Raw genomic sequence first — 23,411 nt, 5'->3', positions numbered from 1 at the left:
CTTTAGAAAAATGTAATAAAGTAAATTTTAGAAAAGTGTGGAGAGGAGTTCTCTAGATTGTAACTGCTAATTCTGGCATTTTCAGGAAATATTCAGCTAAATAACTTTGCTGGTATAGCTGGTATATGGTTAATCCACAAGACAGCTACATTTCAAATTACATAACTACAAAGATTAAGCACTAATTTGCAAACTCAAAGGAGACATTTTACAACATAATTAAAATGATCATTTTATGAGCTATAGCCTTTATTATTACAGATATCCCTGCTCACATGGTACTTCTAGCAATAAAAGATCACTGAGACACAGCTAAAAATATCATGTATATTACAGTCAATTTAATATTGTGATACCTGTTGTGTTATTTACTATTGTAATATATCACTCAATACATCCTAACACATACAGAATTTTAAAAATCAATATAAAACAACTAGGGACTTTCTTGTTCAGTTAAAATTAATCTTGGCATAAGCAAACAGAACTTTCTTCTATCCAATGAAAACAACAGTTTATAGCTTTTTTGTAAGAAAGATAAAAGCTATAAAAATTAAAGCAAAAGAGGGAGTTCCCTCATGGCTCAGTGGTAACAAACCCGACTAGTACCCATGAGGACACGGGTTTGATCCCTGGCCTCACTCAGTGGGTTAAGGATCCAGCACTGCCATGAGCTAAGGTGTAGGTCGCAGACAAGGGTCGGATCTGGTATTGCTATGGCTTTGGTGTAAGGCCAGTGGCTGCAGCTCTGATTCAACCCCTGGCCTGGGAATTGCCATATGCCACAAGTGAGGCCATAAAAAAAAATCAAAAACAAAAAACAAACAAAAAAAGGAAGGCAAAAGAAAACTGAGAGATCTTTAAACATTTTAAGTATTTTAAGGCTTGGATAAAGGGAATCTAATAAAGAAAAAAAGTATAGGTTGAAACAAATGAAACTGCCAATATTTAAGCAATTTTTGACCCTACAAAAGGCTATTGCAAATGGTGTAACCTACTAAAGAGGAACTGACTTTAATTAAAAATCGAAATAGTTAATGGTTAATTACCTTAATTTCCATAGTAGGGACAACAACATCTTCTAAATTTTTAAGTTTAGTAATAGGCTGGTCTGCTGGAATCCTTATGCCTTCTGTATTTAAAATAAAGAGGTTTCAGTGACAACTGCAAACTGAGGAACAACACTGAAGGTAAAGCAGAACTCAGCAGATACCCTAAACCCCAACCTACGGCTAATCTGTGTTTCAGGCCCTGATTTAGAAATGAAGACCTAGGGCTCAGGACACAATGTCACTCAGGGTCAGAGGATAGCAGTGGTTAACACGACTTACAAATGAATTTGCAGGTCCTGGCACTGATAGTTAGACCAGATTCCACCTGAGGGGCTAAGTTAAGCAACGTAAGATAATTATGTAACAGTGTGAATAGCACATAGATTATGTACTCCTGTCATATTACTATTAAATTTCACTAAAGGACATGACAATATTCTTTGTTTGCTAAGAGGAACACAATGAGAAGTCTCATTCTTACTTTAAAATAATAAGATTTAAATGTGAAGATACAGGGGTGTCCGTTTTGGTTCAGTGGTAACAAACCCGACTAGTATCCATGAGGATATGGGTTTGATCCCTGGAGTCACTCAATGGGTTAAGGATCTGGCGTTGCCATGAGCTGTGGTTGTAGGTCACAGACACAGCATGGATCTTGCGTTGGTGTGATGTAGGCCAGCAGCTACAGCTCTGATTTAACCCCTAGCCTGGGAACCTCCATATGCTGTGGGTGTAGCCCTAAAAAGCAAAAAATAAAAATAAAATAAATAAAATTTAAAAATAAAATATGGGGAGAGAAATATATAGCCAAATACTACAGCTGCTTATAATTATTTAAAGAGACCAGGAAGCAGAGTGATGGAGAAAAAGGTAAGGCCTTTCCATTTTTAAGCCCTAGCATGCAGTCACCTGTTACCAGTTCTAACAAAAGATATTAAGTGAAAAACTGACTGGAGGGCGTTGAAGCTATTAGATTAAAAAAAAGGTTTATCTGTGAGTTGGATCATCTGTGAGTTGTAATCATCAATTCTGTCATATCTATAATTAGTGTGTGTGAGGTGAACAGATTTACATCATTAGGCTCTGTAATTAATATATCCCTACAGAGAATAACACCGCAAGAAAGCAATGCTCCTTCTTTCAAATCGCATACTTCTCTGAGTCCTCCACTGAGTGGCATCTAAGTTTGCTAATATAATGTAAGCATCACAGAGTGCTTCAACACTTCTGACCATCTGACGTCTCCTGTTTCTGAGAGTACATATTACTTTGTTTGCAGCCTCAGTTCGATCCTATTAATAAAAACAAACAAAATATAGTACATAAGCAAATATAACTCAAACGTTTCAGAGTTATAATAAAAAAAGGAAAAACAGAATTTATACACATATCTAGACGATGGAAAGATTATAATCCCTCAGATACAAACAAAACAGTCACCTTATTATGAATGCAGCACATCAAAGTTATAATAGCCTCAAGAGTAAATGCCTTGGATGCCTTGTAAAATCAGTATTTTCTTAGCTCACTGATGTGAGGAAAAAGGGCAAAATACTATTGATATCTCCTATGCTTTGAGAAATACTCAAGATTTTTAAACCAATTTTAGGTGCCATTTTAGTAACAAAGGATTTGCAAACTCAATGTTTGTCAACAGCATACTTTTAGAATCCCTGAGACTTAAGAAAGGATATTTTGGGAAAAAATAAATATCACAATTCAAAAAGGTATACATGTTCAATCTAAATACCTCATCAAGCTGAGAGCTTTCTTTAGGTGCATTTTTAGTTATTCTACTACTTCTTGCTGCCTCTGGTTTGGTCAAAAATTCATCTTTGTTTGCATTTGCTAAGGCCAATATTATAAACAAAGTATGATGAGGGTGATCCACTGAAATTCTAGAGATGAGCTGTAATAAAATTAAGAACTGTTAGTTCTATGGAAACAAACAAACAAAAAAAGAAAATCCATAAACTTTCAAATGTGGCTGAACATTAAGATAGGTGTTACTGTCCTAGATACTGCAGTGAGTGGTATGTGTGTGTGTGAGACAGACAAGAGACAAAGGGACACGAAGAATTAGAAAGGGAGAAACTAACTAATGTGGAGTATGAGGAGACACAAGGAAATCTTTATTCTCGCCCTTATTTAACATAATAAATAGGCTGATGGAAACCATCCTGGATGCCACGTCCTAAAGTGGAGCAGTAGCATATAATAACAAAAAAGGACAGCAGCTGCGCCGTGAAGGTCACGTTTACTTACACTATTGAGGACGTCATGAAATCCTAGGCCTCCCATCATCTTGGTCCCCATTCTAGCAGCCAACTGGTACATGAGGGGCAAAAACTTATATGATGGGATCTTCATTCCATCTCTCTGCCATTAAAAAAAAAAATACAAAATTAAAAAGCAATGCATTTCAAACAGTATCACATCTAAGTAAATAAATTACTCTAAGATAAAGCTCCTCTACTGGTGCAGTCATCTAGAGGGTGTTAGTAAAACTTCACTAACCACATTTTTTTTCCTCATCATTTACTTTAAAGTCTTTCTGGTGGTTATTCTAGATTGATTCATTGCTAAGTCATAATATTTGAATCTAAATTAAAGTGTATTCAGAACTGCAATACTTGGCACTGCTTATATTCCAGTGAATCCAAGGGGGACAAATGAGGATCTGAGGACGACTGTGATCTGAACTACTGAGAGGTCAGCATGAGTAAGACGGAATAACTATTTTTTCCTACATGCTAAAAGTAATAAGATCTAATGTACACTAGACTGGTTGTGTCTATGATGAATCTTATCATTTTTCTCAGCCGGAAGACCATTTTACTTTTGAAGTTTCAAACTGATTGCCTATATATATCTTGTCAACATATCTTTAATATTAGGTGTCATCAATAAAATCTAAGATTTTTAAATAAAAATTTACAAAATGCTGCTACTTTAATGCTTTCTTAAAATCTTTTTTAAGTAATTTACTGTAAAAACAAACAAACAAAACAGAAAAGAATAATCACATCGTTTTCAATTGCTTTCCCAATCTCCCATTTGGGGTACTTTCCTATGATAATTGCAAAGACAGAGGAAAAGAAAGTTCCCAGGCTAGGGGTCCAATCGGAGCTGCAGCTGCTGGCCTATACCACAGCCACAGCAACGCAAGATCCAAGCCACATCTGCGATCTACACCTTACCTTGTGGCATGCCAGATCCTTAATCCACTGAGCAAGCCCAGGGATTAAACCCACATCCTCATGGATACTAATTGGGTTCATAACTACGGAGCCACAACAGGAAACTCCCCATAAATCCTTATCATTAGAGCTGATCAAACACCTTGTGTAGAGCTCTGAACCATGTGTCAAGGATACAAATTATACAAAATACATGACATTGAGGGGCTTATGTCTAAACTTTTAAAGCACAGAGTAGAATATTGGGTTGAAAAAGAAAACTTGCCTTCATCATGCCATTGACTTCAGAAACTCCAGAATTTTCAAGCCAGAGGGAACAAAGACGGAATATCCACATATCATGCCCTTCTCCACTTAATAAGCAATTGATGTAATTTTCAACTGCTTTACATAAGAAACGTTTACGATCCTTTTTAATGCACGGAGAGCACCTTCATCCAGCTCCAGCTCTCGCTGAACCTTTATTGTGTATCTTACATTGGATGATTAAAGTAAAACACAAGAGCCATCAGATTTTATACGAAATATAAAACAAAAATGAAAAATCAAGTGTCCATCCCAGGAGAAAAAGCAAAATTCTAAGAATTATAAAGGTAAAATCTTAAACTTTTGTCTTTAAGTCTGTACACTTCAAAAGTATCCTAAGCAACCAAGGACAAAGCAGACTCTACCCACCGTACTTCATTAGCTTTATTCTCTACCTGCACTAAATATATAGACCAAAGGCAGGTTTAAATAAAGGATTAAATTACATCAAAATAGGTACTTCTTCTTCCCCATTTAATTTCAACCCTATCTCTTTTTCAACTATGTAGATAGAAAAAAACTAAAAGAGCAAAACAAAAAGCTAATTATCAATATACTACAATCAGCTTAGAACCACAGCATGAATTCCTATCTGGTTCTGTATCTCTGCGTGTATACAGAGTTGCTATATTTCTGTGTATCTTGTCACTTGCAGATCCCTCATTACCTGTTGGTTTGAATTTTATGTTCCCTAAGAAGGCCCACTTCCTCTTTGGCTCTTTTCAGAAGAGCCTGCTTGTTTTCAAATTCTGATGATTTCATGTAGTTTTCAATTCTTTGGTACTGAGTATCTGAGAACCGTGCTAAAGAGAGAAATGCCTTCATTTTTCCATTTCTGAGCTCATCATTGCTTTCTCCGTCATAATTTCCAGCAAGTTCCACTGCCTTCACAAAACACAAGCAATTTATATTACATTTACAGATATTAAATGCATCCGAAGAATTACTCAGATTAAAGAAATATCCATACTAAAGTTTAGCTTATATATATAACCTAAATTATATGAATTTAGCTTTTTCCCCCTTCTTTTTATGGCCACACCTCTGGCATAAGGAAGGTCTCAGGCTAGGGGTCAAAACAGAGCTGCAGCTGCTGGCCTATGCCACAGCCACACCAGATCTTAGCTGCATCTGTGACCTACCCCATGGCTTGCAGCAACAATGGATCCCTAATCCACTGAGCAAGGCCAGGGATCAAACCTGCCTCCTCATATAGATAACACTGGACTCTTAACCAGCTGAGCACATTGGGAACTCTTTTCTTGATTTTTCAAAAAGAACCTTGACAGTGCAAAAATAACCACAACAGCTAATATTTGTAAAGAACTATGCAAAAACAAAAAGTTCTACAAAGTTTTTTTTAAAAATGTTATGCTTTATTTATTGACTTATTGGTCTTTTTTTTAAGGTTCCACACATGGCATATGGGGGTTCCCAGGCTAGGCATCAAATTGGAGCTGTAGTTGCTGGCCTACGCCACAGACACAGCAACGCCAGATTCAAGCCTCGTCTGCAACCTATACCACAGTTCACAGCAACTCAGGATCCTTAACCCACTGAGCGAGGCCAGGGATCATCCTCTTGGATACCAGTCAGATTCGTTTCCACTGCGCCAAGACGGGAACTCCACACATTATGCTTTTAATGTTCATTTATTTGGTGAATTAGCTCTTTTTAAAATTTGTTAAACTAGCTATTGTTAAAACTTGTTAAAGACAGAGAAACAGGAAGGTCAAAAGTAGGGAGAGGACTGGAGTCCATCCTACTTGGAGGGTTGGGCTAAAAGTGAATAATAAAGCCTGACTTGAATACTCCTTAGTCAGCTATTTTTACAGATAAATATGTGGAGAAATTATCAAAAATAACTTGTTAGGAGTTCCTGTTGTGGCGCAGTGGTTGACGAATCCGACTAGGAACCATGAAGTTGTGGGTTCGGTCCCTGCCCTTGCTCAGTGGGTTAACGATCCAGCGTTGCTGTGAGCTGTGGTGTAGGTTGCAGACGTGGCTCGGATCCTGCGTTGCTGTGGCTCTGGCGTAGGCCGGTGGAAAAGACCAAAAAAAAAAAAAAGAGTCGCTGGTGGTGGGTGTAGAGAGAAGACATATTTGGGCTTACTTTCAAAATATGCTCCTTAATATATATATATATAATGAAATATATTGTTTCATGCTGCCTTAAAGAGTATACAGGACTACAATAATATATAGAAAAGTGAAATCATTTGAAATATACTTGGTCCCAATAAAAAGATCAAATGTATTAATTCTAAACAACTCTCTTAATGGTTGCTCAAAAATCTTACCTTTTCTAGATAGGTCTGCATGATGACTGCAGGATTTTCTAAACAAGTTTCTGCTAACCAGGTGCCACAAACTCGTAGACATTCTATGTATATAAGTTTTAGCCTGGGATCATTCTGCATATAAAAGCAAAAATCTTAAAATATAATTCATTATCATGACTATACGAAAAGATCTTTTGTATACTGAATAAAAAAGCACATTAAAAATGTTTTTTCCTCATTTGCTTTTACCTTACAACTATCCTAATAATTCCAAATATGTAGGTTTATAAAATAATCATCCTCTACCACTTATTAATACTACCATTATTGGAGCAGTTCACATTTTTGAGTTCTTTTAGATGCCAGGCATCTTCTAAATGGCTTTAGAAATAAGCCATTAGAAATAAGCACTTTTGGGGAGTTCCCGTCGTGGCGCAGTGGTTAACGAATCCGACTAGGAACCATGAGGTTGCGGGTTCGGTCCCTGCCCTTGCTCAGTGGGTTAACGATCCAGCGTTGCCGTGAGCTGTGGTGTAGGTTGCAGACGCGGCTCGGATCCCAAGTTGCTGTAGCTCTGGTGTAGGCTGGTGGCTACAGCTCCAGTCCGACCCCTAGCCTGGGAACCTCCATATGCCGCGGGAGCAGCCCAAGAAATAGCAACAACAACAACAAAAGACAAAAAGACAAAAAAAAAAAAAGAAATAAGCACTTTTATTATCCTTAATTAGAAAATAAAAACTGAGGTACAAAGAGGAGAGGTAATTCCAGGGCCCATGCTGTTAAGCAGTATTTAAACATCATGTCAAATGAGCTCCCAGGGCTTTGGTACAATGATGCTCTAATAAAGGAGGATGTCATGCAAGTTCCCATTATATAAAAGTACAATAAGTTGATAGTCACTAAGTAGGGGTTTATCAGAAGGACACCACTGTGGCCGAACCTTTAAAAATTTCATGATTCCTACAAATGCTGCTACTTTGTCCCATCGTATGCTGGAGATAGAGCTGAAGACACAAGTTTACAATAACTAATATAGATGATATTAGATAAAATATTAGACATGATATTTTCAAGGTAATTGGATTGACAAACTAATTATTTCAACTTGCTTTGTTCTCTCATGCATTAACTTCCATTTTTTTTAATGTCATTTCAGATTTATAGTAACTATTTCATCTTTGTTTCCACATACCCTTCTTGAACACCATATAAAGTTAAAAAAAAAAATAAGACTTAACATTGGGATAAATTAATCTAACACAAGATGGACTAATAGAAATTTTGTAAACAGGAAAAATGAATACTTTTATAAACTTCTTTTACAAATATTAATTTTTAAGACTTCTTTTTACATCTTATTCATGGATTAGTAATTTCAAAGCTTAATAAAATTGGTAGTTATTTCAACACATTTAAATATTTTAATGCATAGTAATTCTTATAAAATAGTACAATGCTAATTCAGTCAATAAAAAAAGTGAACCTCTGTACAACTGGCATCCAACTTCTTGATCATCTGCTTGAGAATACTCAGGGCAAGACTCTGCTCCTTTTTTGCCCAGAATACTTGTGCTTCCTCCAGCTGCCACTCAGAGACTCCACAATTAGCTGAATTATACTGCTTAATTTGAAATATTGCCCTTTCAGGGAGCTGAAATGAAAATGACAAATGAGAATAAATACACTATCATTATACCACTACCATTACTACTAATAAAAGCAGTCACTACCACTCACTACCATTCAAGATAGGACTTGACTATCTGTCAGGACTGTCTTAATGCACTTAATTTCTCACTGCCTTCCCAGTCCTCATGTCTGCTTCTTTTTCTCATTGTATACAGACATATATATATAGTATATGCATACACACAGTACTTAAAATCAGAGTTGTTATAAATACAGTAGGGTTAGTAGCTTCTCATTTTTAACCAGGAAATTGAGGGTTAAAGAAGCAATACCTTGTTCAAGACTCAAACTCAGGTTTAATTACAATCTGGGAAATCTTAAACAATGATGCTATATAATATTTTGATAGCAATCTTTGTTTCTCAATGACATTCCTTCCTTACTTACACTTTCTATTTTCTGGGAAATAAAAAGGAAAGGCCAATAGGTGAGCTGACGTAGTTTTAAATCTGATTACCTGAGTGTTCTGGAAAGTTCGGGCTAGTAGGGAGAGTTCTACAAGGTGCTTGGTGAGGATGTCCTTGAGACACTCTCTTTGGGAGTTTTCCATTTCCTTTTCCATCAAGATCTCCAAAATGACTGTGCGTAGAGCCATTATAGGCTCTTGAAAACTAAAATCACTGTCTTTGAGAAGCTGGGAGTGTTTCCACCACTTACTGTATACTTCAGAGGGTTGCCTATCTGTTACTGATCTGAAAGCCAAATCACAGAGTTCATGTAAGCAAGAGAAATGAAAAAAAAAATTACTATTATGCAGGTTTTGAAACTTAAGATACAACAAACATAAAGGGATTTTTGCAGTAACGTGACTGGATCTTCTAAATAATCCAAAATAAGAAATCTACAATATGCGCAGACCTTTAACTGTCAGTCAACAGCGAACCCACATAGGTGACGAATATTGTTAATGATTTTCTTTCTTTTTTAAAATTGAAGTATTATTGATTTACAATATTATGTTAGTTTCAGGTATAGAGCATAGTGATTCAATATTTTTATAAATTATACTTCCAAGATTTTCTTAAAAATATTCTTTAACCTCACAAAAAAGCAGCATTTCTAAATATATATTCTTCTGAAATGAGAACATATTCATCAGGCCTGTTACTCAGAACACCTACACTTCACAGTCTGGCTTCACTGCTCTCTGTAGTAGAAGAGGACAGTCAGCAAGGGAATGAAGTAAACTCATTCATTACCTACTAGGGCACTTCTAGGATAGCATGGCAGAGTATACACAGACTGACACAAATGCAGTGCAGCGCTCAAACAGATGGAGTATAATGTGCTATGGCAAAAATAAGAGGAAACAATTTTTTCTAGAACAGAGGAAATGCTATCAAGAGATAACTACGGTAAAGCTAAATTTTTTTTTTTTTTTGTCTCTTTAGCTACTTCTTGGGCCGCTCCTGCGGCACATGGAGGTTCCCAGGCTAGGGGTCGAATCGGAGCTGTAGACACTGGCCTACACCAGAGCCACAGCAACACGGGATCCGAGCCGCATCTGCAACCCACACCACAGCTCACGGCAACGCCGGATCGTTAACCCACTGAGCAAGGGCAGGGACCGAACCCGTAACCTCATGGTTCCTAGTCGGATTCGTTAACCACTGCGCCACAACGGGAACTCCCGGTAAAGCTAAATTTTAAAAAAACCTGAATTTTTACAATGAGTATTTTTGAAAATGCTTACTTTAACAAGATAATTGACCAAACTATTTTTCTTTTTTTTTGTCTTTTGTCTTTTGAGGGCTGCACCCCCGGCACATGGAGGTTCCCAGGCTAGGGATCCAATCGGAGCTACAGCTGCTGGCCTACAACCACAGCCACAGCAATGCCAGATCTGAGCTGCGTCAGCAACCTACACCACAGCTCACAGCAATGCCAGATCCTTAACCCACTGAGCGAGGCCAGGGATCAAACCTGCAACCTCATGGTTACCAGTCAGATTCAGTTTCCACTGTGCCACAATGGAAACTCCTGACTAGACTATCTTGATAAAATGAAAGAAACCTGTGGATGGTCTCTATATAGTTTTTATTTTAAAATCACTCTTGGGAGTTCCTGTCGCAGCACAGCAGAAATGAATCTGACTATATCCATGAGGATGCGGGTTCGATCCCTGGCCTCGCTCAGTAGGTTATGAATCTGGCATTGCCGTGAGCTGCAGTGTACGTCACAGACAGGGCTCAGATCCTCACTGCTGTGGCTGTGGCTGTGGCCAGCAGCTACAGCTCCGATTCGACCCCTAGCCTGGGAACTTCCATATGGTGGGGGTGCAGCCCTAAAAAGCAAATAAATAAATAAATAAAATCACTGCTGGTAACAGAAAGGCTGCACTTTGGGATATAGAGTCATTTGAACCACCTACCTTGAGAAAAGCTCCCCAATGTTCTCAAGCTCTCCGATGGCCTGCAGTCTGCTAAGTGTGGGGTAGAGGGAATACACAGACTCAAGGCTGCCCTTGCACAACTCTTCCACTTCTTTAACCCTAGTGGCAGAAAAGACAAGACACATGAGAACTAAGAAGAGGTGTCCAGGAACATAAAAGTTCAAATTTATTACTAAAGAGTTCTCATTATAGGCCTTGCTGTCGACCTAATAATACCAATATTCACAAGCACCAGCATAAAGCAGTGCAAACCAAGTAAAACTCACACTCATACAGACCTATATCTAAATCCCAGTTTTACCAGTAATGACTGTATAACTTTGAGCACATTACTGTATTCCTCTGAACCTAAGTTACTGCACTTCTAAAATTATGTTGAAGATTAGAGAATACATTCGGGAAAGGCTTAACAAAGTGGCTACCACATAAGCACTTAAATGGTAGCTTATTATTTCTGTAATAAAATACACAATTATTGGGTCACAACTACTGTTAAGCAACAACAACAAAGCGTTACATTTGTTTAGCCTGCTATAGTTAGGTTCTTTCTTGGCATTGTCTCATTTGCGCCTCATAACAAGCCTTTAAGAATTGACATTAGTGACCAGTTTATAAAAAGAACACTAATGTTAAGAGAGGTAAATGCCATAAAACTACTAGGGGAGACAAGATTAAAAGTCTCAGGAGAATGGCCCAGGAAGAAAGCCAAGGAGTGGGAAACAAGACTTTCTGGAGGGTTCAGTGTAAATAACTGATGAAAGTTCCCAAAAGGAAGATTTTTTTTTAAAGGAAAGAATATATTTGAACCACATAAGCAAAGAAAAAGGTATTACATAAGAAAAAATTAATGTAACAGTTTATGTAAGTACTTAACATATTAGCATGTTCTCACATCTAAAACAAAAAATTAAAAGATAATATTGGTACTATATATATATAAGCATATGTGTGTATACATGAACATATACATATTTTACAATTATGCATTAAAAATTCTCACATATAAACATTTAAAACATGAAGAATACTTTTTCAAGTTACAGAAAACAATTAAGAGAGGCACACTCATAATTCTTATGAAAACATGTTTGTAAAACGTAAAATTCATCTGAGCACCTCATTTCTCAGACCTGTAAAAGCCTTGAAATTGCTCATTGTTGAATTACTTCCTCCCATTTTTGCACTGTTTTGAGTTCCAACACTGATTAGTATAAACTATGGATTACATAGGTAATTGTTTTAAAGAGAGAAAAGGAAACGGCAAGGAAACATCCTGACCACAGCCACCAGGTCCTTATCCCTTCGCCAATGTGAACTGTTGTGTTGAAATTATTCGTCAAGTTTTCAGAAAAGAAGCCACGACATTAAATGTTAAAGGACAATAACTCTTATAATACCTGGCATATTTGAGACTTTCATAAAAGGTGGAGAATTCTCTATCTCTTAGAGACTGCAGGGCATTGTACAATGATTCATGGTAACTGGTTCCTTCCATTCCTTTGCTGTGAGACAGTTAAAACAAGGAAGAAAAAGTATATTTAAAAACAGAGAATCCTAAGATACACAGATTCATATATCAAAAGGTAAAATTTTAAATTAAAAGGTACTAGACACCCGATTCTAGATGCAAGGGATCCATTATTGGACAAGTCAGATCAGGTCCCTATTCTCATGGAATTTATGCTCTGGCTTGAAGAAGATGGACAATAAATAAGAAAAATATCAGGCAGTGACAAAGGATATGAAGAAAAGTAAAAGAGGATAACAAAACAGAATGACTGGGTGGCTACTTTAGAATGAATGGTCAGAAAAGGTCCTCTGAATATGTCACATTATTGAAACTGAGCAGGGCCTTATGGGGCTCCTGGGCACAAGACTTTCTGTGTCCCCCATTTCTTGTTTTTAGGGAATAAGCTTCAGCCTCCAAGACTTTCACTGAATTCCAAGGGCAGGTTCAAACAGGTGATCATCAGGAAAGATATAGGATGCAGAGACCAAGGAGGAGCAGTCAAGAGACAATAGTGCAGCCTTGGGGGTAGGGTCCTGCTACCTCTTCAAGGGATGCACATAACAATATCTGAGCTCTTACAAAGATCTAAAACCCCTAACAAATGAAAACCAGAGAAGGAGGACCATCAGAGCCCATCCTGGAGCCACTAAATACCAACTCTGAAGAAAAATGAAAGCTTGCATCTACACTGATCCTTACCTGTGGCCCTATTTTCTATGGCCAAATATAAAACCACTTGCTGGGAGTTCCCGTTGTGGCTCAGTGCTTAACAAACCCGACTAGGATCCATGAGGATATGGGTTCGATCACTGGCCTCAATCAATGGGTTAAGTATCTGACGTTGCTGTGAGCTGTGGTGTAAGTCACAGACACGGCCCGAATCCCGCACTGCTATGGCTGAGGCGTAGGCCGGCAGCTACAGCTCTGAATGGACCCCTGGCCTGGGAACTCCCATAGGCCATGGGTGCGGCCCCCAAAAGACAAATAAAATAAAATAAAACCACTTCCTATTCTCTCCCAAAGAGGGCGCAGTCTTTAAGGCAATAAAGCTATTTTGTTTTTCTCCTTTGCCCAAACTCTACCTCCTGTGTTTCTATTTGGCACCCGTAGATAGGCTGAGTTTTGGCAACATTACTAAACTACACTCTGAGTAACAAGTAGCTACTACCGTCATGGTAACAGGGAAAAAAGGAAGATACGTTTAAGGCTTTTAAGTATGAACAGCTTGGCCTAATGGAAAAGCATGCAGGCCTATGTGGCTGAAATAGAGTACACAAGGGGAAAAGAGCTCATGAAAATTTACAGAGGCAAGTAGGAGTCAGTTCACAGAGCAAAATATTTTTAAAAGATGAGAGCATATCTCTAAAGTAAAAGCATCTAACAGTTTTAAATCTGAAAGACATTCTAATTAACAAAAACTTTTTTCTACAAAAGCAATTAAACATACAATTAATATGATTTAATTTTTGATTTAAACCATCAAGTGACTTTTTATATAAATACACAACCTTTTATCAGCTTAGGTGTTGAGGTTTTCATTCACAACACGTGGTAATCTTACATGCAGGTTATAAACATTATCTCCCCATGTTAGTGATATAGCAGTATTTTTATATAAAAGAAAATATTTCACAAATAAAGAGAAACAGTCTTTTGTGTACCATCTAGCCAATAAAAGTACATCTGACAAACTAAAATGCTTGTGGCAGGGAGTGAGAAGGGAAATGACTATTTTTCTTAGGTTTTATAAACAATAAGTAAGAAGATCCTTATGAGAAAATAATTTTCATATTTCTATTTTCAAAAATATCTTGAGATGGAGGTGAAGGTGCCCCAATAGAAAAAAAGAGTGAAATTCAAGCTTACATACACTGCAGCTGCTGGCCTACAACCACAGCTACAGCAGTGCTGCTGGATCTAAGCCCTGCTGCCACTGCAACCCTATGTCACAGCTTGCTTACGGCAACACTGGATCCTTAATCCAATGAGCAAGGCCAGGGATCAAACCAATATCCTCATGGATACTAGTCAGGTTCTTAACCTGCTGAGCCGCAAAGGGAAGTCCCTATTACTATCTTATTTAAACATTTAGGCGTACCTGTAGCTAACAGCATCTACAAAACATAAAAACACAACTCCCAACACATTCACAGAGCAAGACAAAAACAGTTTATTATTTGTAACTATAGAAATAGCAATAAAAGATGTCTGAATTCTTACTTGACAGAAACACAGCTGTCCCACTGCATATTCCGCCAGGCCACTTGATAATGAAGTTCCTGGAGTTCAGCACACTGCTCTTTATTTTCATGGTCTAATCCTTTTAAATAGACAGAAAGAATATGGCAGAGCCCTAAATTCTGCAAGGCCTGAGCAAGGGTTAAAAAAAAAAAGTCAGTAATCAAAAATAACAAAAAATCAGAGAAACAAAAAATAGCAATCAAACATAAAAAATAACTTTAAAATTTTAGTAGTTCACAATATCACTTAAAGTCCCCAAATACTATTTCTGTGTTCTCCCCAAAACACAATGATGGAGTTCAAAGGCTCTGATATTTGATAAAAGAATGGCTAAGGAATATTAGCCAGTAACAGAAATGATAACTTCTGGAACAAATTCTAGTGTCAGCTAGGAGAAATAGCTTACATGAGATTTTCCATACAAAGGACTAAATTCACTAGCGGGCACATTGTACATAGTCAAGAAATGTCTTCTATCGTTAGCTAATGATATTATGACCAACAAATCTACAAAAATATCATTCAGGTCAGTGACCTTTCCAATTTACCCTGTGTATCCCTCTGAGTTTTTATCCCAGTGTCTGAAAAACAAATAACATTCAAAGCTTATCGCTAGAATCTATTTGGTTGTATAAATATTCCACTGACATACTGAAATACTCTGATCACTACAGTGTTTTACCAAAGCAGAACAAAAGTACCTGAATAATTCCTGCCTGGCGAGTTGATGAAGAGATTGCTGTCTCAAGATCATACGTTACCAGGGCTTTCCCCCACATTGCTTCATGCTCATATGTTCGTAGTCTATAAGAAAATATTTTTAAAAGCTTTATAGAGTCCTACATGCATGTAACTTCATAGCAAAATTACTATAGCATTATCTAGAAAAAAGCAATTTACCTAGTAAGGGGCTGTAACATTTTCCCTCCACCACAGCCATAAAGACTATCTGGCTCTCCTATACTTCTGTAGATTTCTAAAAGCAGATCCTAAAAATGTGGAAACAACAAAAATTGGAGGGGAAAAACATGAGCTTAGGAATTTAGCAAATTTGAAACTCTATCGTTACCAACATGTAACTCTCAACTCTGAATATTGTTATAAAAGTAAAATATAATGATATTGAAATACATACTAAAAGGATGGATCAGCAGCACAACAAACTGATGCCAGACAACACAATGACTGTGGACTGCTCACAATTTAAGAAATAAATCCTAACCTACCAGGCTTTTAACATATGCAAAAATAATTGTAAAAACACAAGTAAACAAGCTTGTCAACAGCTAAAACTGGACATGGGAAAATGAAGTTCTGAAAAGCCTAACTCTTGAAAACACAATTTGGTAAAAATAAAAACCATAAGTTTTTCTTTGACAGGAAATTCAAAACAGCATTATGTTTTTTGGTTTTTTTTTTTGCATTATGTTATAATTGGTAAAAGGTGATATGGATAAAGAAGTGGCTTGATGACTTAAAACTTCATTATAAAATTTACTCAGGAAAGAATTGATTCTGTTTAAAATAATCTCAGTGAAATAAAATTAAAATGGAAAACAGAAATAATATTTGAAACTGCATTGCAGAGAAAACTGATCAAACAATTTAACTATCTTAATGGTGCTAGCTCCAGAAAATGTTTTCTTTTCTTTCTTTTTTTTTTGGTTTTTAGGGCCACACCTGTGGCATATGGAAGTTCCCAGGCTAGGGGTCAAATCGGAGCAACGGTTGCCGGTCTATGCCACAACCACAGCAACTCAGGATCTGAGCCACGTCTATGACCTATACCACAGTTTATGGCAACGCCAGATCTTTAACCCACTGAGCAAGGCCAGGGATTGAACCTGCATCCTCATGGATGCTAGTCAGATTTGTTTCCTGTTGAGCCACAATGGGAACTCCTCCAATATTTTCTAAACACAAAGTGATACTGGCATAATTCCATTATTCTAATCAAACTCTTTCTATTCATAAACATGCAATCAAGACCTCAGTATTGAAACATTCTGTCCCAAAGCCTAACATAATGACTGGTGCACAGGAAATACTCCAAAAACTTAGCAAAAGAGGATAAGACTATAAAGAAGCAAGAAAGGGAAGAGAAAAATCAGGAGAATGGGATCAAAAAGGCAGACAGAACATATTTCAAGCAAGGCATGGTTGACTGTGTTAAATGTTGATGAAACACTAAGAAGTTGAATGAAAGGTGACCACTAGACTTAGGAACATGAAGTTTATGGACAACACTAGCAAGTGCTACTTCAGTGGAGAGAGAAGAAGGAAGGGAAATGGAGGCAACAAATATAGACAATCTTTCACAAGGTTTGGCTATGATGGGAACAGAGGAAAAAAAACGGGGGTGTCACCTTAAAGAGAACGTAGAGAAGAGGGAAATGATTTTGTGTCCATTTGAAGGGGGATGATTTTAATAGGAAAAGTTTGGAAATACACAGAGGGAGCACAGCACAATGAAAAATAAAGGTTCTGAGAAAGAGTGATGAAAACCAAAACACAGAAAGAAGGAGAGAATTAGAAACTTTCTCTGCTTGAACAAGAGGAAAGATTACAATGGGAGCAGGTGCAGGGAGATTTCTACGTCGTGGGACATAGTGGGACCTCCTATCTATGGCTTCTCTTTTGTCGAAGTAAGAGGCACATTGAAGCAAACCAGAGAAGAGAAGATCAGAGGTTAAGCAAGGGAAGAAAATGAAACTGTCATTTTATAGGAATGAGCTGACCAAAAAATTCAGTTAGGAATGAGTCAATTTAAGAGTAAACATTAAAAAATTAATAGAAGAAGCAATCTGCCCTGAGATGTGACATATGATAAACAAATAAATATACAATTATAAATTTTAAGTGTGGGGTTTCCTCATGGCTCAGCAGGTTTGACACTGCTATGGCTCTGGTTACAGCTGTGGTATGGGTTTGATCCCTGGCCCAGGCCTTTCCACAGGCTGCTGGCATGGCCAAAAAAAAAAAAAAAAAGTTAAGTACCAAAAAGAAAATGGACAGAGTACTGTAGCAAAAAATACTTGGTATAAATTCACCCCATGAGGAGTTCCTGTTGTGGTGCAGAGAAATGAATCTGACTAGGAATCCTGACGTTGCAGGTTCAAGCCCTGGCCTCGCTCAGTGGATTAAGGATCTGGCATTGCCATGAGCTGTGGTGTAGGTTGCAGATGCAGCTCACATCCCTCGTTGCTGTGGCTGTGGTGTAGGCCAGCGGCCTAGGAACCTCTAGCCTGGGAACCTCCACATGCCACAGGTGAAGTGCTAAAAAAAAAAAAAAAAAAAGGGACTAAATAAATAAATAAATAATTCACCCTATGAGATATAGGTGATTTTACTGCCAGCTTTCAGATAAAGGAACTCAGTTATGCAAGACTATACAACTATGTGGTTGACTCAGGATTAGAACTCAGGTTTGTCTATTCCAAAGCCTAAGCCCCAACCATGAATTTATGTATGTGACACTCAGTCCAAAAAGTAACTTTATTTTGAAAACTGAACGACAAATCAAGTCTATATAGTCTGTGTAACAAAATAATAATTCCAAGTATAGAACAAATATTACTTATAATAGGGTCTATAATATTTACCTGTAAACTTATACCAGTTTCTTCTTTACTTTTTTCACTCAAACTGGAAATAGTTGTACTTTGGCTTCCTTCTTCAAATGTAAGGCTTCTGTTTGTCACAAGAGCACCTCTTTTAGTGGGAATGTACTACTTTGAAGCTTGTTAATACATATGCTATAGACTTTGACAGAAAAAACTAACAAAGTTCACAAATAAAATAAAGAACCATTCATACTTGAAAACAACACCATTTAGGTCTAGAATAGAAAAGGAATTTGTATTAATCCTTTGAGTGAGAATTACATCTTAATGACAGTCTCACCTGTGGGAAGGCTTATGCCAAAATATACTTATTTATAGAGACAGGCCTGTTTAAAAATAAACCAGATGCCCCCGAGTCCAATTCCTAAATGTCCTGCCAGGGGTTCTGCCTGAAATTTAACCTCATTAACAATCACAGGCACACAAATAAAGACCACGTTTGGGACACCACTTAACACCTGATACTTAGGCAAAATTAAGAGGTCTTGATAATACTAAGTGTTGAGAAGGAAGTGGATCACTTCTTGGTAATTTCATTACCTCAGATAGTAGGATCCTACAATAAGTTAAATAAAATTAATAAGTGATAGTCAGAATTAGAACTCAGCTTTGTCTACTCCAAGGCATTAGCTTTACACATGCATTTATATATATGATACTCAGTGCCATAATAAGTAATTTCAATTCTAAAATCATGCCAGCTACACAGTGTTTATGACAAAAATAATCCAATGTATAAAATAAATACTATCAGAAGGAATTGTGCCTCTACTATTTACTTACAGACATTTCAGTTTCTTTACTTTTTTTTTTTGCTTTATAGGGCTGCACTCGTGGCATATGGACATTCCCAGGCTAGAGGGAATGGAGCTGCAGCTTCTGGCCTACACCATAGCCACAGCAACACAGGATCTGAGCCACATCTGAGACCTATACCTCAGGTCATGGCAACACCGGATCCCTGATCCACTGACCAATGCCAGGGATCGAACCTGGGTCCTCATGGGTACTAGTCGGATTCGCTTCTCTGTCCCCAATGGGAACTCCATCAGTTTCTTTACTTTCTTTACTCAAACTAGAAATAGTGCTAGTTAGACTCCCTTCTTCAAATATAAGGCTTCCTACTGATCCATTTCTTTACCAACTATGTTTCTGCGTTGGTATAATGACTTTAAAAAACAATGCAGCACTATCTGATAACATTCAAAAACTGCATACCCTGCAACCCAGCAATTCTAACCTAGATATATATCATTAACTGGGGAACAGGTAAATGAATTGTGGCATGTGCTCCCACTGGTACACCATGTAGCAATGACAAATTAATCAACTACAGCAACACAAAACATAGATAAATCTGAGTGAACAAATTGTAGAAATGTATACATATAATTTCTTATGAAGCTCAAAGATAAGGAAACTAAACTATATTTACAGGTTCCTACTCACATGATAACATCCAAACAAATGACCACCACAAAACACAAGAGAACATTTAACTCTCAGAGGAGCACAGAGGCCACTGATTGACAACATTCTACTTTGCTTTATAGCCTTTATATATTTTACATATACTTTCCTTATTGGCAAGTCATGCAAAAAAAAAAAGTTACTCTTTAGAGGAGGAATTTGGAAAGTAGGAATGATAATATTAGAAGATATGACTTTGAGTCTAAAGCTATAATTCATCCAGGCAAAAAACAGAGTTGCCAGGATTTCTGTCAGGCATTGCCTTAGGTATTAGGAAATCTAAAAGGACTAAGGTTGTGAACTAACATCTCTTGTCTAAATCCTGTCTGAAGGAGTTCTAGCTTCTTTCTAAAAAAAAAAAAAAAAAAATTATGGATACTGGAGATCCTTGATGGCACAGCAGGTTAAAGATCTGGCACTGTCACTGCTGCAGTTTGGGTCATTGCTGTGGCCCGGGTTTGATACCTGGCCCTAGAACTTCCACATGCCGGTGAAGCCAAAAAAAAAAAAAAAATTTACAGATATTGATTTGAGAGCTCAAGCTTTCTCAGGATCAAGTTCACAAAATAAAACTTTCTATGTTTTCCTGAATACCCACCATATGCCATTTTGCTATCAAATAATTTGAATAGGAACCTAAGAGAGCAATTTGGTTTTTTGACTTAACAGTGCCTGTAAACTGTTGATCAGTATTTTGCTTTTATACTTTTCCTGATCACTTCACATTTATAAAAGTCTCAGTTCACCTGAGTCACTGAGGAAAATAAGCATTCCCTCCCCTCTCTATATACCTCATATCTGTTTGCCCTCCCCTGAGGCACCTGAAAAAAAAAAAAATCAAAACTGGACTGTCAAAGCAAATAGCAAGCCCAGTTTGTCAAGCACTTTTTCCCTCAGTTAGCCAGAATAAAATTGAGACACTACAGCTTATTAAACAAGCAATTATGCAAAAATCTGCCACATTCTATATAACCACCTACCGTCAAATTAAAAGTGCTTTTTTTTTTTTGTACTCAAGTAAGAGCTCAGTTATTCACTCCTGATTCATAAAAAGTATTATTCTATGGAACCAAGATATTAAGGCACATTCATATTATAATTACTATTATTAAGTATGCGAGCCTTTTGCCAAATTTTTAAGACCAAGAGTAGGTAAAAATCAATTTCTTACTTATCTCATACTTAAAGGACAACATACTTGTCTTCATACAAAGACTAAGGATTCATGAACATATCAATTACGTACTGGACACATATCTACATATTGTAGATTTTTAATTGTTCTCAATTAAAAAGTAGAAATTAAAACAAATCAGAGAGTTAGGAAATCAATCCAAGTCTACTAAGTTAATTATATTTGAACTAGGATGTGAATTTTGGTTCCCGGTTTTCCACAGTCCAAAAACCATGCTGCTTGGGCTCCAGCTTAATGACAATCTGAAGTAGAAATAATAAATAGCATACAAATGATACACTTTTGCTATTTCAATTTTGTAATATGAGTGATTGTGTAGTGTGAAAATGAGGCTAACCACAAAAATAAACATTAAGCTATTTTAAATGAATGAAGATTTAAGGAGGGCAGCTGGGACAACAAACTACATTTTTTACTCTTTAGCTTTCTTGGCTATTTTCTGGAGTTTTCTACTTTTCATAATTACCTCAAATCATATTTGTTAGACTCTCATGAGAGTTCTAAGTCAAAGGAAAAGCAAATTAAAGTAGTACCTTTCAGGGAGATAACAAAGTAATAAAAATGATGTAGTCACAGAAAACAATCAGTTACATTACTTCTGGTAAATAAGTAAAATGGATCTTGAATAAACTGAGGGAATAGTAAGAAACAATTTAACTGAAACCATTTGAAAAGTAGTCTTGACCACTGATACTAAGTTGCCAATGCTAGTTACTGTGGGAGATACAGAGAAAAATGAGTATGATCTCTGTCCTCTAAAGAGCTTGCTATCTGTATAATTTTTATAATTCTTAAGCAATAAACATCTCTACTTCAGAGTAGAATTACTTATTTCTAATCAATAACAAATTTATTATCATTTCTCTTTAAAAGGTAGTAAACTTCTATCTAAAATACTGTTTAAATGGAAGAGTAAGAGTGAAACAAGTCTTTAATATATACCTTTAATGAAACAAGGTCAACACCAATTTAACAAATCAAAACTTCCAAATGCCATTACCTTTTTTCCTGATCATCCATGTTCTTCTTATCTGCATAGATTTCTGCATACAGCAATGCTGTAAAGTGAGCAGCACAAGACTGGGCCACCTTGGCAACCTCTAGATAATTCAACTCCAGCCAGAAAGCATCGTCAAAAACTGTGCCTGAAGAAGATCTAAAGAGATATTTTAAATCTAGTCACGAGCACTTCTTTAACTTCAATATCAAAAGAAAAGTATGTTGATATAGAATACAATGGTATCATGTATTAGTTAAAATTACATTCAAATAACCAAAACCACATATCCCCAATCTAAAGCTATAAACACCTGAGATAACATGGCTGAAGAGCTCTAACTGTCATTCTTTGTAGATCACACACACCCCTTAGAAAATCTGATAGAAGCTATGGACCATAATCCCATACAGACTTGGGGTTCATACTTGCCCTCTACTGAGGGATCCATAGACCTCAGGCTAAGAATAGGCTACACAGAATAACTGATAACACACACCAATCTTTTTAAGTGGCCAATTTAATGAAAACATTGTTTCTTTTTTTTTTTTTTTAGGGCCGCACCCTCGGCACATGGAGGTTCCCAGGCTAGGGGTCTATTCGAAGCTACAGGTGCCGGCCTTGACCACAGCCACAGCAACACGGGATCCGAGCCACGTCTGCGACCGACACCATGGCTCACGGCAATGCTGGATCCCCAACCCACTGAGTTAGGCCAGGGATCGAACCTGCAACCTCACGGTTCCTAGTCGGACTTGTTTCCACTGCACCACAATGGGAACTCCAAAAATATTGTTTCTTTCATATTCTCTCAAAGAATCTTCTTCGGTCTTACTCAGAACTAAAACTTAATATTGAGAAATTTTATCTCTCCAAGGCCAACCAGTGTCAGTACCATTTTAACTCAATGATAAATACCAAATGAATGATTCAGAGGTGAAATTGCTCACAACACTGAGAAAAGGGATGCTTCCAGCTATAGTTAAAGCTTCTAATGGACTTTCTCACAAGAGGGTTCAGTACAAAACAAGATGGTGAGTAAGTAACTTTCTAACCAGAAACAAAGATACGGAAAGGCCTGAACACTTAGAAATTTCTAAGAGTGGGGTAGAAAGGGTTGATGGGAATACAGGAGTTAATTTTTCAGATGTAAATGCATGTAGGTTAAACAGTTTTTCATTTTTCTCCCACCATTCCCTTGTATTCTTTATCAGCCACTACCACTCCCAATGCACAAATTAATGAGACCTCAATGCCTACCTACTCAGGTTACAGGCCTACTACACTATTTCTTCAAAGTTCTGACCAATTCTGAAGCAGTACAGATCAGTCAACCATCGTTTCAAGCAATTCCTGCCATCACTGTTAAAAACTGTAAGCGAGGAGTTCTCTTGTAGCGCAGCAGGTTAAGGATCCAGTGTTGTCACTGCAGCAGCTCCGGTTGCTGCTGTGGT

The 23,411-nt window shown here is 37.1% G+C and overlaps 1 protein-coding gene across 1 annotated transcript in view; it reads right to left on the bottom strand.

The window, feature by feature from the left end:
• Nucleotides 1-23,411, bottom strand: part of ATM (ATM serine/threonine kinase) — a 125,046-nt gene that overhangs the window by 26,954 nt on the left and 74,681 nt on the right. Inside the window, 17 exon segments of the mRNA XM_047752106.1 lie at nucleotides 1,048-1,132; nucleotides 2,206-2,344; nucleotides 2,803-2,961; nucleotides 3,318-3,431; nucleotides 4,518-4,669; nucleotides 4,672-4,724; nucleotides 5,226-5,443; nucleotides 6,859-6,972; nucleotides 8,324-8,491; nucleotides 8,987-9,221; nucleotides 10,901-11,020; nucleotides 12,319-12,423; nucleotides 14,652-14,800; nucleotides 15,374-15,476; nucleotides 15,573-15,661; nucleotides 18,275-18,362; nucleotides 21,961-22,116. Coding sequence (XP_047608062.1) covers nucleotides 1,048-1,132; nucleotides 2,206-2,344; nucleotides 2,803-2,961; nucleotides 3,318-3,431; nucleotides 4,518-4,669; nucleotides 4,672-4,724; nucleotides 5,226-5,443; nucleotides 6,859-6,972; nucleotides 8,324-8,491; nucleotides 8,987-9,221; nucleotides 10,901-11,020; nucleotides 12,319-12,423; nucleotides 14,652-14,800; nucleotides 15,374-15,476; nucleotides 15,573-15,661; nucleotides 18,275-18,362; nucleotides 21,961-22,116 — 2,247 coding nt within the window.

Source organism: Phacochoerus africanus, chromosome 11, assembly GCF_016906955.1.
Source record: "Phacochoerus africanus isolate WHEZ1 chromosome 11, ROS_Pafr_v1, whole genome shotgun sequence".
Lineage (NCBI taxonomy): Eukaryota > Metazoa > Chordata > Mammalia > Artiodactyla > Suidae > Phacochoerus > Phacochoerus africanus.
This window is presented reverse-complemented; position numbering and strand designations above follow the sequence as displayed.